This window comes from Odocoileus virginianus, chromosome 10, assembly GCF_023699985.2.
Source record: "Odocoileus virginianus isolate 20LAN1187 ecotype Illinois chromosome 10, Ovbor_1.2, whole genome shotgun sequence".
Lineage (NCBI taxonomy): Eukaryota > Metazoa > Chordata > Mammalia > Artiodactyla > Cervidae > Odocoileus > Odocoileus virginianus.
Genome location: NC_069683.1, coordinates 13,696,524 through 13,709,394, shown reverse-complemented (window position 1 = coordinate 13,709,394; position 12,871 = coordinate 13,696,524). Strand labels below are relative to the sequence as shown.

Below are 12,871 nucleotides of genomic sequence, written 5' to 3'. Positions count from 1 at the left end.
ACCCGGCTCGTTCCCACCCCAGGAAAGCCCGAGAATTTTGCTGCACAGAATAGTTTTATGAGGGGTTCCCATCACAGGCGTGAGTCATAGTAGTACTCGGCCATGTCGGGCCCATCTCGCTTGCGCTGCTGGGCCCGGGAGAGCAGGGGTCGGGGCCCCCGAGGCCACGGGTGTTTCGGTTGGACGCCGTAGTCTAGAGAGAGAGAAGAGGGGGTGAGTGGCAGGGAGTGTCTATGTTCCCCCGAAGTCTTCCCCAGACACAGGCTGTATAGGGTGAGAAGGCCCCGAGGCTGGCGGGGTGCCCGCTCCCAGGGCACGGCGCCCCCATCAGGGAGTGGGGTTGGGAGAGGAAGGGGAGAGCCTACCGTCCACCAGGCCGGAAAGCGGCTCCGAGAGTTCCAGGGGGGCCGAAAACTCCTCAGGAACGGATCGCTGAGGCCTGTGGGAGAAGTTGGGGTGTGCTCAGCGCTGGCCAGGGGACAGCCACCACCTCCCAGAACAGGGAGCAACATCTGAGGGTGGGGGACCCCGACACCGCAGAGGGGCTGGCCCGCAGAGCACCCCCACTTCCAGGCCGCTGGCCCCAGGCCCCCAGGAGTTACCTCAGCGGCTGGGGGCGGAGAAGCGCGGCTGCCAGGACGAGGTACAGGACAAAGAGGCTCAGCCCGGCCCTGGGGTGCAGAGCCCCCAGCATGGTGAGAACCATCTTCCGCAGGGTCCCTGATCCCAGCTTCTGCCTGCCCCTCCCCCTGGTATGCAGGACAACGGAACCTGCTGCCCACACCCGGGGCCGCCTCACAAAGGCCTCCCTCTCCACGGCGCCGCGTCAGCAGTGGCTCCGGGGCCCGGCTGGGCAGCTCCGTGCTGAGGCCTGTGGTCTGCTTATACTGAAGCTGTGGGCCGCCAGGTGCCAAGCCCATCTTGTTTTATTAGACGCACCGGTGAGGGCACAGATAGTGCAGGTCCCCACCTCGCCTCTTGCCAGGCAGAAACATCACCTCCCCTCTGCGGGCCTGGGCTTCCTCACCACTGAGGTAAGGTCCCTACACAACCTGCTCAGGGACAGGCACCCAGGAGGCCCTGTGCAAAGGTCACAGCCACAGTCCCGGAGCCCCAGCATTTCCCCTGCTCGCCCAGCCTCCCTCTCCCACCCCGCTTCCTCCCACACTGACTTGCCCCAGGAAGGTCCTGCAGCTGGAGAGCCCTGCTCCACCCAGGCCCCGCTGGACAGAGCCCGTGCTGAGGGCCCCCACAACACTGCCCTCCGCAGCTTAGCACGGCCCCAGGGACTTGGCGGGCCCTGTGTCCACCTCCGAGGCTGACAGGGACTTCAGCTTAGTTGGCAAAGCCTGGGACCTGGGCCTCTTGAGTGTAAGCTTCCCAAGGGAAGGGACTACAGGATATCCAGTATTGGATGCCTGCTGGGTGCTCAGTAAATCCTTGATGAACAAATAAATGGAGCGTGACACTCGGCCAGAGACTGAGTCTTCACAGGCTTGCGGCAAGTCTGTGTGGCCCTCTGCTTCCTGCCTGCCCCATGTTAGCTCAGTGTGGACCCGGCTCCCTCCCTAGACACAACTGGCTCCCAGGAACCCCGCCTTAGCATCCTCTGCCCAACCTTCCCCCCTCCCCCCCTCCCCGCCCTCCACCAGGAACCACAAGTTCAGACGCTCTGGCTCCTCCTGACTCCAAACCCCTCATTTCCTTGCCTCCGAGACGCCACCCTCTTCCTTTGTATCCACAACCAGTCCCCAAGGCCTGGTTGGCTTACCCCCCCCACCCCTCCTGCCACCGCCTTAACTTGGCCCTATCCACGGCCTCCACCCGGCCTCCACCGGCAGCGTCCTGCTGCACCTTCCTCCTCCCCTGCCCACAGGCCCCCTGCCCCGGCACTGAGATGCGGTTTCAAACAGGTCCCTCCCCACCACCTCCGAGACATTCCTTGCCAGACCACCCCTGGTCTTGCCTGGGAGGCGATGGCCTGGTGGCTTCAGCCCTGCCGCCCCCTCGCGCCGACGCCTCTGCTCCAGTGCAGCGGGGGCGTCACACCGCTGCAGCAACTACTTGTGCTGTGTTTTTGCGCACACAGCCTCCACCTCCCGTCTGCCTGCTGAAAACAAATGAAGTCTCAGCAGTTTAGAAGCCGGCTTGAGCGGAGGGCTCCCTGAGCAGGGTGCCCTCCGGCTGGTGCGGACAGGCAGGCAGTCTGACCACAGCCCGCACACACTTCCACCTACCGCAGCGGCCCGGGGCACGGAGGCATCCACACACCTGTCTCCTCCACTGTTGAGAGGGAGGGCGGCGAGCCAGGCCTGACTCACTTCCACGAGCAGCACAGGGCCCAGAGCACCCTCCCTAACAGATGCCCAGCCATGCTGGTTCAGACAACCCAAGGCAGGGGGTCTCAAGTGGTGACCGCTCAGGGCCTCCGCCCCCTGGCCCGGAACCAGGACGGGGCTCCTCAGAGGCACACGGGGAAGGCGGTCGGGGACAGCCGGCCCATCCCAGGGTGTCTGGGAGCAGCAGAGGTGCAGCTGAGAGCTGATGGAGCGCTCTCAGAACCCGAGGGGCCGCCCGACCAGCTAGAAGCTCCAGCCGGAGCATGTGGGCTGCTCATAGCACAGAGGCAGCAGAGACGGAGGGAAGGGGGAGGCCGGGCAGGAAGACTGCAGCCGCCGTGCCCCAATCCCTGCACGGTGCCTCCAGAAAGACCACGGGGGAGACGGCGGCTCGTGCCCCGTGAACCCGCACCCGGCCGCTCCCAGCCCTGCCAACCTTACCACTGCCCAGGATCGGCCGCAGCGCTGGCTGGGGCCCGACGTTCCCACCCCACAGGAGAAAGGCCTTTCTGCCCTCGAGCAGAGGTCAGGGCTTGAGGGGCCCCTCTGCACTGAGGCAGGCCCACCAGCACCAGGCTCCACCACGGAGTGGCTGCCAAGCATCAGGCTCCGGCAGGGCGTGGGCCAGAAGACACAGGGGCAGCTGGCATCTACTGCCTGGGTTCAGCCTTGTTGGTCGTCAACAGGGACCGACGAGAGAGAAGCAGCATTTACTCTCGCAGCTGCTGTGGCAAACAGCTTCCTGGGCTCATGAGGTGGGACTCCAGCTTTCCAGGAAGCCCACGTCCCAGTCCTAGCAGGGGCTTGGGCTTCCCGGCCAGTGACGAGGTGCGGCATGTGCTCAGGATGCAGAGTTGAGAGGGAATTAGGGGAGCTCTAGTGGAGACCAGGGCTGTGTGCGGAGCCCAGCCAGGGTGTGAGAGCCGGATGCGTTCCGGGCGGTGGGCATGGAGCAGTCACAGGCGTAGACGCTGCCAGAGTCAGGTTTATTAGGGCAGAGGGGCCCAGGGGACATGATGGGCTGAGGCACCCCCTGCCCCTCCCCACCCCCCACTTTCGGAATGTCCATCAGCCCCAACTGTAGAAATAAATTTTCTGCCAGTTGGGCAAGTAATCCATGAGCGGCCCTGCAATGACAGAGGGGAGCAAGTTCAGGGCTGAGGGCCAGACTCTAACCTAGCTCTTCCCAGGGCCCTCCTGAGGCTCCCATCCGCCCGGCCGGACCCCGCACTCCCACCTCCCCCACCAGCGTCAGCAGCCATCTTTGGCCGTGTTTACAGACAAAGAGTTTCAAGCTCAGAGATGTCACACAGCTGGCCCGCTTTCCACGCGGACAGCCCCGGCCCAGGGCCTCTCTGCTGAGGGGCCTCTCCAAATGGCCAGCAGGCTTCATTCCCCCATATGGTCCCCACCCAGCAAAGCTGGTGTCGCGTCACTCAAGGAGCTTCACCCACCCAAGCTGACCTCATGGCTCCCTCTCCCAACTGTGCCAAGAGTCAAATTACAAGGGGATACAGGAAGCCTGGCCACACATAAGCTCCCTGACTAATTATCACACCCTCACCCCACACTTACTTGTGACCAGACCAATGCCTGGGACGTGGTCTGCCAGGAGCTGGAGCAGAAAGAGGATCTTGGCCCTGCAACAAAGGAGTAGCCTGAGTAGGGGGTCTGGGTTCCTGCAAATCCAGGAGCAGCAAACCTCTGCTGACCACCTGACTAAAGGCAGTGCATCCCAGAAGCCAGAAAGTCACCACGTGGATCAGAGACATCCTCGAGGACAGAAGGACAAGGGCTCTGGTCCAGCCGTCCCCAACCACACGGCCCGGGAGGGTCACACCTCAGCCCACAATTGGGAGGCAGCCCAGTGCCAGAGACTATATTGTCTAACAATAAAAAGGGGAAAGGAAAATTCTCTCTTCCCAGACTATATTCCAGAGGTCCTCGGCATCCTGCTCCCTGTCCTCTGGGGTTGGGCTCTGGGCCCTCCTCAGTCTGGGCCACTGCTCTAAGGCCACTGCTCAGTCTGGGCTGGTCAGGTCGGCAGGAAAACAAGCCAGACTGGAGGCCTACAGCCTGGGAAGCTGCCTCTGCAATCAGTTAATCCTCAATTCAGAGCAATGCTGGGGCTACAAGTTTTCCTCCGTAGAGTGCAAGCTGTCTGTAGGCAAAGGTCACGATCCACAAAAGTCTCCAGAGCATTCTCTCTGGAGTGTGGAAAAGTATTTGGCTTTAGAACCTTATGAGATTTCAAACTCATCTGAAAATAGAAACTGCCAGGCAGTTACTTTCACTGAGGTGGTTATTAAATCTGACCTAAGCTTACTTTCTACCAACTCAGAAAATTAACAGAAGTTGTGTGTACAGAATGTCAAGTATAATTCCTATGGTCACTCCAGCCTTTAAGCAGTGTACTTGTTGCGACCTGGACAGAGCGGGTCCCGGGAGCCTCCAGCCTGTCTCACAGCCCCAGTCGCAGTATAGGGACCCCTCCTCAAATCTCAACCTGACCTCAGGTGACCTCAGTCACCCCTGACACCCTCAGCAGGCCTCTCTGTGGCTAGGAGCTCTGGACCCTCTCAGGGGATGGATGGAGGGCTGGGCTAGCAGGGACAGGCCAGGAGAGACCATGGATGTGGGAACTGGCTCTGCCACTGGCTGGCTTCATTTCAGCTGCCCAGCCTCTTTGAACTTACGTGTCTCCTGTGAGAAGTGGGAAATATCCCAACTCTTTAGGAAAGTGGGCAAGCAAGCTGAGGACAGAGAAAGTTCACGCCCAGTCCCCAGGGCCCTGCCCTCACCTGCCAACAACAGCTTAAGCAGCACACTGGGTAGACAGCCCCAAGAAATCAGGAGTGACCACACCCAGGGTGAAGTGAAGTCGCTCAGTCGTGTCCGACTCTTTGCGACCCCATGGGCTGCAGCCTGCCAGGCTCCTCTGTCCACGGGATTTTCCAGGCAAGAATACTGGAGTGGGTTGCCATTTCCTTCTCCAGAGGATCTTCCCAACCCGGGGATCGAACCTGGGTCTCCCGCAGTGTAGGCAGATGCTTTGCCATCTGAGCCACCAGGGAAGTCACACCCAGGATAGCACACGGCAAGTGTTCAGTGAACCCAGATCGGGGAGGGAGGGAGTGAACAAGCGTGGGGAGCCGGGCCCGCTTCCCCCACTCTGCCCCGCGGAGGTTGGGCCCTGCCAAGCTGGGGCCAGTCCTTACTCGGAGAAGCGGTCGTAGAAGGGGGAGCGCAGCAGGTAGTAGAGCAGCAGGATGGTCCGGCGCCGCAGCTCCAGCCGCTCCCTCCGGGTCAGGCCCTTCCTGTCGCTCAGGAGGCTCAGGCTGGGGGGAGGGGACAACGTTTGGGCCAGCGACAGGAGCGCAGGGACCCTGCCTGCCCGGGTGAGGTCAGGCCTGTGGCACAAAGCCGGACAGAGGGAATGGGGCCCCCAGGCAGGCCCGGCTCACCTGGTCACATCCACAACACCAGACAGGAGCCAGGGTGTCCACGACCGCTGACCCCAGAGGCCCAGGCTGAGCACTGCCGGCCACGGCGTTAAGGATGTCTCTGGCACACGGCCCGCCCTGCCTGCCCCCATCTATCGCGACCCAGGCCTGGGCTAAGGATACAGTGCAGCAGGGGCCGGGCAATATACAAGGACTCGGCGATGGTCTCCTGCAGCCCCAGCGGGGTGGGGGTGACACCCAGCTCCTCGCGCTGCTGCGGGGCCCCCCAGTGCCTTGAGTGCAGGGACGGAGCTAGAACACAAGCGCGGCAGGTGAGCGGCTGGGCCCAAGGGCCAGGGTAGTGACGGAAGCCAGGCCCTCAGGCCCATGCTGACTTCAGCACTGAGGTGTGTTGTCCAGCTGCCTCCCATACTTACTGTTCTGGAGGGTTCGCACCACCCGGTTTGACCGCTTCCCCACATATGACTGCTCCTGGCTGCCAGTGCTGTTGTCACCATCTGGCAGGAATAGATAGAAGGTCGTATTGTCAGAGGGACACACTTCTACCAGAGCCTACAAGCGAACGCATGTGCAGTGAACGCTCATGGGCCAAGGGGAGGATGGATAAACCGGTACTAAGGCAGCAGCAGAGTCAAGGACACCACTGCAGAGGCTGTGCCTGGGACCTGTCTATAGCGGGGAGCATTCTGCAGCCCTTCCCGACCTGGGGAAAGGCCAGCATCACCTGTGCAGATGTACCAGCTGAGAACTAAGGCCTTCCAGGCACTGGAACAAGAAGGAGGACCTGTGGCCCATGGGGACCACAGCACAGAAGGGGCTGTATCTGGACTTGCCCAGTGGTCCAGTGGTTAAGACTCCATGCTTCCACTGCAGGGGGTGCGGGTCCCACCCCTAGTCAGCAAACTAAGATCCCTTAGGCCATGTGGTGCAGCCAATAAACAAAAATTTTTAAGAAGGAGGGGGATGGCGTATCTCCTGTGTGCTTTGCTTTCAACATGATCATGAAAACAGAAGCAAAGACCTGCCCACAACTCAAAGCCAAGGGGGTAAGACCCAGAGGCCAACAGCTGATGGGCCTGAAGCCCTAAAGCGGTACACCTGCTGGGTACCCTGCCTTATGAGGCTGTGCTCTCGATACAGAGCCAGGCCCAGAGACAAGGCTGGCAAGACCCTGCTACCTCCTGATGCTCTGCCCTTCTTCCTGCAGCCCACAAAAATGACTGAGGACTCTGACGCCAGGAGTCCTGAGTTTAAGCTCTGATCGGCCTCTGACCTCATCATTCTTTCTCTTCTCTAACATGCCAATAAGGGCTGATGAGGACAAAACGTGTTGATGGGGAGAGATGTGCTCCAGGGTGACAATGCCATATTCATGCAGGTCAGCTCTCACCTACCAATCAGCCCATGCCCCGTTCCACTCCAGAGTGGGCAAGCACTTACCCTGGGACTGTGCCTGGGTCTCCCTGTCCAGCGGAACGATGGGGGGTGAGGTCTGGAGGCCAGCCTTGAACCAGATCAGCAGGAACATCCGAAGTACAGCCCTGGGTTGGGGGTACGGCAGGGCTGGGGAAGCGGGAGGTGGCTAGCCGGCAGGGGCCTGGGGTGCTCTGCTGAATACCGCCGGTACAGCTGGTCTCATGACCCCCACCCCAGGCCGGCCCTCCACGGTCCCGACATACTTGGCCAGCTGGATGAGGGCGATGACGAGCCAGCGTCCTACTTCGCCCCACACCTTGGTGGCCCCCATCTCCATGAAGACCTCCACACACTCCAGCACGCTCAGCCATGTCAGCAGCTTCTGGTGGGACAGGGACTGCAAGAACCCCAGGCCAAGAGGTCAGGAGGGCCCCCCTGGTTTCAGCCCCTCCCCCAGAGGACACTTCTGACAGGGGGCTAGATGTTCCTCTTCCCAAGATTAAGTGCGTAAGCCTGAGGTCTCCTGCCGGGACAGGTGACTCTACCCTGTGAAAGCCAGTCTCTTCATCTGTTAAGAGGACATTAACACCTGGACTGTCACCTAACGGCTAGAGGCACAGATGGATGCAGCCATGCCTCGTACTCTACGAGACCGTAACAGGTGCTCCAAACCCGGGTTAGTGGTTGCTGTTTTGTGTCTGAGCCCCCTGCTTCTGGCCCTCAGTTCCTGGCACAATTCTTACCACGGGTAATTTTTTCCGAAGTTCCTTGCGTAAGATTCCGTCATTGAGCAGCACCAGCAGATTAGAGGCAGAGTACACTGAGGGGCAGAGAGTGGCCCTGAGAGGCTGGCCCTGCAGCCTCCACCCCCCCACTTCTCCCCAGAGCAGCAGGGATCACCTATTACCTGCTGCGCTCAGCCACCCACACATACTATGTGGAAACAACAGGTCTCACCACCCACTTCCTTAGAGCTCTCCACCGCCCCCAGCGACCTCTTGTGTGAGCAGCTAGAACAAGAAAGGCTGGTTTGATCTCTGTGACATACCAGCTACTGCCCTGCTGAATAGCACAGGATATCCAGCAGCCCAGAACTGCCCAGCATGCTCCAAAGAGACATGGGAGGTGCAGTCACCTCCTGGCCTTTGCTCTCTCTGCAGCCTGTCCCTGAAATTCTATTCCATCCCTATCTTTTAAAACCCAGCTCATCCTTTCGGGACTGCGCCTCCTGTACTGACTGGGTAAACACCACTGAGGCAGTTAGTCTGGGCATTCTGGACTTTGGGAGACTGGGATTTGAATCCTGGTTGAGGCCTTCGGTGGCTGTTCCTTAACCTCATTTAAACTTCTGTTCCCTCAACTGGACAAGGAGGACAATAACAGTACCTGCTTCACGTGACTGGAGGGAAGACTAATGGAGCAAAGGCAGAAGTGGCGCTTGGCTCAGCCTCCTGACCAGGCAAGGTCCCCAGACATCTCTCTTAACTATGGCGGGGAGGGGGGCATACGCGACGGCCTAGGACCGTGGACGCTGGACCCCTGTCTAATTCAATCACAGAACTGGATGATCTAACGGGAAATCTAGGAAGCCCTCTGGGAAGCCCTCCTCCACCCTCTCGCCCCCAACCCACCCCAGAGCCCAGCTCACCCAGCTCTGACAGCTCGTGCGAATCGGCGAAACGACCTGGGGAGAAGGCACAGGAGGAGGCGCCGGTGAGAGTCTGCCTCTCCCAGCTGCTTCGGGTCCCCGGACGTCCCCTCCCTGTGCCCTAACGGGAACCTGGAAGGAACGCCTCAGGCACAGCGATCGCTACTCAGGCTCCGCAGGGAAGGGGGGGGAGGCAGGTGGGGTCAGAGGTCAGAGACCCGAAGGGATGGGTCAAAGGTCAGGGTGGCACCTGCCAGCAGGTAACTGAGGCCGCGCACTGCCGTCTCCAGCTGGGCCGTGGCGGCCGGGTGACGAGTCACGTACTCCTGGTAGCGGAGGCCCAGGAGCCGCAGCTTCTCCATCCTGCCCTCAGAACCGACAGACCTACGGACCGACAGCGCGACTGGCTACAGGGCCCTGCTTCCTGCGCCCTCCTTCCTGCTTCCGGCGCTGGGCCCGCCTCTGTGCTGCTTAACTTCCGCGGGCCAGAAGGACGGTGACGCGAAGAGCCGTTGAAGCACCCTTCACCCCATTTCTTAAATCATCTCCCACCAGGGTAGCGTTAAATAACTGCGGGCCTAATCCCGCCCTCCCTAACTCCTTCAGGTCATTGGTTCACACGCTCTCCGCCCCCGACGCGGCGGCCCCAACCGGCTCTTCCGCCTTCCGGGTTTGCTGCCTTGCACCTGCGCAGTTACAGCTCCGGGAAAAAGCTCCCGCGGCAGCCTGAGCAGTTAACTCTGGAGTAGGGATCAAGAGCCAGTCCAATAGAACGCCGAGAGACTCCAACGGGAGGACTGGCTTTTAAAGGGCTGGGAGGCAGTGCCCAGAGAGAAGCCTCCTCCATCAGATTGGGGGGGGGGGGAGCGCGGGGACAGCCTAAGGGCAATCGGACTGTGTGCAGGCGCGCGTCTGGCCCGTTGCCTTGTCTCCTGATTTCTCCCAGAGGTAGTGCTGGGGAAACTGAGGCAGCGAGGAGTCCAGCCTCCCACGCAGTCAAGATCCCCCTGGCCAGCATCGTTAGTGCCCCGGCTCCCACACGGAGCATGTCCTCCCTTCCCCTGCCCTCCCGCCAAATCGCGCACCTGAACTCCCATCTTCACGGAGAAAACCCTGACCTGGGCTTCTGCTTTCCGCTCGGGGTGACCTTAATGAGGATTTTCCCTTCTCTGGGCCTCGGGTTTCCCCATCTGTAAAATGGTTAGAGGGCAGACGGGCTCCTTGAACTCGGGGTCAATTTCACAGCGCTTTTTGGCCCTCCGGTGCATCTTCCAGCTCTCAGCTGCTTCCCAAGAAATGAGAGCTTCTCCAGGGAATCTCTTCCCAAACGGGGCAGCCTCCCTGGAAGGAAAGGGCTGTGGGAGAGGAGCGGCCAGAAGTGGAGGGAACGGAAGCGGGGAAGAGGCGGCCGCCGATTGGCTGTGGGCAAATGGGCGGGGCAAGGCTGGGGCCCACGGGGCTGCGTCGTTGGGACCAGAGCTGCAGGTTTATGGTACTCTGAGAATAGTACAGTATTTTACTTAATCCCCTCCACCAGATATTATCTCCACAAGAGGAAAGGATCCGCTTAAGAACGCCCCGTCAAGATTGGAATCCTGGTCTAGTCTGACCACAGAATCCAGGCATTTTAACACACCTCACCAAGAAACCACAACCCATCTCTGAGCTGCCTCCCTAAATCTCCTCCCCAGCTTAGTTTTCTTTTTTTTTTCAGATGGGGGATCTAACTGCCCGCCCTGCCCCTGCCAGGGAATGAAGACGCAGGGAGATGTGTCCAGGGCCTCAAGAGTGGCAAACCTCCTGGGGAACAGAAGAGGTGGCCATGGGCATCATCTACATTTTTTCACCACCTCCTGGGTGCCAGGCTCACTCATGCTTAACTCCTCCTAGCAACTTGGCCAGATTGGTATGAACTCCGTTTCACAGATGGGGAATAAGAGGCCCAAGGAGGGGAAGGGACTTGTCTTAGGTCACACAGCATGGCACTGGCCAAAGAGACCACAGCAAGGGTCTCCTGTGATAGGATCCTCTCTCCTACTGCCCACAGCGAGGGTCTCCTATGGTAGGGTCCTCTCTCCTACTGCCCACAGCGAGGGTCTCCTGTGATAGGGTCCTCTCTCCTACTGCCCACAGCTCAGCCAGAGCAGCGACTGTTGAGGCTGCTTGGTCTATGAATCAAGTAGCAACTGGGATTAAGACCAGGGCTCAGGGCATGTGGTGTGGGGCTCTTCCTCCCTTCCTCCCTACATCCCCACGGTCTTAATGAACTTGTTCACCAAACCTTATCAGCAGCACTCTTGCCCCTGTATCTGAGGCTAGAGACGCAGAGTGAGGAAGGGGAAGTGTGGAAGGCAGAGTGAGAGAGTGAGGAAGGGGACTGTAGCATTCCCAGGGCTAGTGGTTCCTGTGCTTCTGGGGAGGGAGAGGGGCATGGGAGACAGAGGAGCGTGCCCCCCCCCCCCACCCTTACCCTTGGACAGACTATAAGGGACACTGGGGCTGGAGGCTGTTTCTCTCCCCTCCCTCAGGCCAAGGAAGGGATCAGGAGCTCAGCCAGGCCGGCGGCAGCACAGTGGCCTGAATTTCCTCTCCAGATCTCGTGCCTCATTAGGTCCCAGAGACAAAGAGGGCCGTGTGTACGGGAGGCACCCAGGGCAGCCCCGCCCTCCTGGGCCCCTGCCTGAATTTGGTCACCTGGGCTGGACTTTGAAGGGCCTTTGGGCAAGTTGGACCTGATCCTGTCTCCTTCACTCTGGCCCGAACGAAAGGGAAGACAGCTAGACCAGTCCAACAGGTATACCGAAGTGGACACCGAAGCCCAGAGAAGGGGCCTGGGTGGTCTAAGGTCACATAGAAAAGTCCTGGGTAGAGCTGGGTCAAATGAGGTCTCTGGCCTAGAAGACCAGCACTCTTTCCATATGCCCATGCCTATCTCCCTTTCTCCCTCCACACCCCAGAAGAATTTCTTGGAGGCCCAGCAGGGATCTGAGCACCTCAATATCCCCCAAGTGATACTTTGAGTGAGGGGTAGGGCCAGTACCGTGAATGCCTACCATCATTCTGCAGACCCAGCTCCCTGCACAGACTTCCTGATCAGGCCCTCACAGGGTACCCTATCTACTCCCCCGCAGTCTCTGCTGAGGGGCCTGGGGAGGGATTCACTCACACTCATCCCAGCTCCAGGCTAGAAATGAGGCTCGGGGGACTGAAGGTTCGAAGCTCCAGACACATCAGCGGACTCTACCTCCGTTCATCTCTCAATTCCCAGATGTATGAGGAGCCGCATAAGTCTCCATAGTAACCGCTGCCCCTGGCCTCCAAAGGCCCAAAGCCAGCCCTTCCTTGCAGAACCCCCATTTCCCAGAGAAAGGCATCCTGGCCTCACAGAGCAGGGAGACTTGAGGCGAGGCGGGGGGTGTGTGGTCTCAGGCTGGGCTGCTCTGCCACAACTTCTTCCTGGGCGGGGGCCTCTCAGACCCTCACTTGTTACAGCTGGAAGTTGGGCTGAAGGACACTGCCTGGACCCCTTCCTTTCCAGGTCACACGGCGGCCCATCCGTGTTCAGCACATACTCACAGGCCCTGGTTGGATGCTAGAGGCCTAGTCTGATGAGCAGCTACCTTGCAGGGGAGACAAGCTATAAACAAGTCAGTGAGGTCTCCTTGCGAGAATGAGGAAAACAACAAGCCAAGGAATGTGGAAGGAGAGGCCTACCTTGTGAGCATCTGATAGGATCCGGGAGCTGGAACCTCAAGGGCAGGTGCTGGGCCAGGGTTAGGGAGGAGTGGCTCGCTGCCGGGTAGACCCCCGGAGGGTGCTCTAACAGGTCACTTCAGCTCTGCAGGGAGAACCCAGCCCGCGGCACAGGACTGACCGAGGGTTGCCTGCTGCGAGGCTGGGGAACCTCAGCACAGGGCCTAGAGCAGAGGACAGGCACTCCGGCTCCATCAACGGTGATGGGTTGTTGGCGGCCTGGAGTGGACCCCCCCCCCCCCCCGCCCCCA

General features: G+C 60.1%; 2 protein-coding genes across 6 annotated transcripts; both read right to left on the bottom strand.

Annotated features, from left to right (window-relative positions):
* Positions 1 to 35: 35 nt before the first annotated feature.
* FREY1 (Frey regulator of sperm-oocyte fusion 1) lies at positions 36 to 1,127 on the bottom strand. Its single transcript, XM_020870173.2, has 3 exons — positions 603 to 1,127; positions 366 to 439; positions 36 to 193 (listed from the first exon to the last, which is right to left on the bottom strand). The coding sequence occupies exons 1-3, from the start codon at positions 704 to 706 to the stop codon at positions 72 to 74; spliced, it is 300 nt and encodes a 99-aa protein (XP_020725832.1). The 5' UTR covers positions 707 to 1,127; the 3' UTR covers positions 36 to 71.
* Positions 1,128 to 3,189: 2,062 nt separating this feature from the next.
* Positions 3,190 to 12,664, bottom strand: PEX16 (peroxisomal biogenesis factor 16). Of its 5 annotated transcripts, none has more exons than XM_020870163.2 (13): positions 12,582 to 12,664; positions 9,986 to 10,057; positions 9,118 to 9,251; positions 8,868 to 8,903; positions 7,963 to 8,039; positions 7,483 to 7,616; positions 7,244 to 7,344; positions 6,220 to 6,300; positions 5,966 to 6,094; positions 5,804 to 5,883; positions 5,558 to 5,677; positions 3,915 to 3,979; positions 3,190 to 3,466 (listed from the first exon to the last, which is right to left on the bottom strand). In XM_020870163.2, the coding sequence occupies exons 1-13, from the start codon at positions 12,590 to 12,592 to the stop codon at positions 3,205 to 3,207; spliced, it is 1,302 nt and encodes a 433-aa protein (XP_020725822.1). In that variant the 5' UTR covers positions 12,593 to 12,664; the 3' UTR covers positions 3,190 to 3,204. The 5 variants fall into 5 exon arrangements, with proteins under 5 accessions (XP_020725822.1, XP_020725825.1, XP_070329216.1 ...); XM_020870167.2 differs by having other exon boundaries at positions 3,307 to 3,466; positions 5,804 to 5,876; XM_020870166.2 differs by lacking the exon at positions 12,582 to 12,664 and having other exon boundaries at positions 9,953 to 10,221.
* Between the last annotated feature and the right edge of the window lie 207 nt (positions 12,665 to 12,871).

What these genes read in the sequence shown, in the direction of transcription:
- FREY1 (XM_020870173.2), bottom strand. Translation starts at nt 706, where the DNA reads ATGGTTCTCACCATGCTGGGGGCTCTGCACCCCAGGGCCGGGCTGAGC. An exon ending in CTCCGCCCCCAGCCGCTGAG is followed by an intron (nt 440 to 602) that starts GTAACTCCTGGG and finishes CTTCTCCCACAG; the next exon opens with GCCTCAGCGATCCGTTCCTG. An exon ending in GCTTTCCGGCCTGGTGGACG is followed by an intron (nt 194 to 365) that starts GTAGGCTCTCCC and finishes CTCTCTCTCTAG; the next exon opens with ACTACGGCGTCCAACCGAAA.
- PEX16 (XM_020870163.2), bottom strand. An exon ending in GGTGCGAACCCTCCAGAACA is followed by an intron (nt 6,095 to 6,219) that starts GTAAGTATGGGA and finishes CTTGTGTTCTAG; the next exon opens with CTCCGTCCCTGCACTCAAGG. An exon ending in GGTGTTGTGGATGTGACCAG is followed by an intron (nt 5,678 to 5,803) that starts GTGAGCCGGGCC and finishes CCCTCCCCCCAG; the next exon opens with CCTGAGCCTCCTGAGCGACA.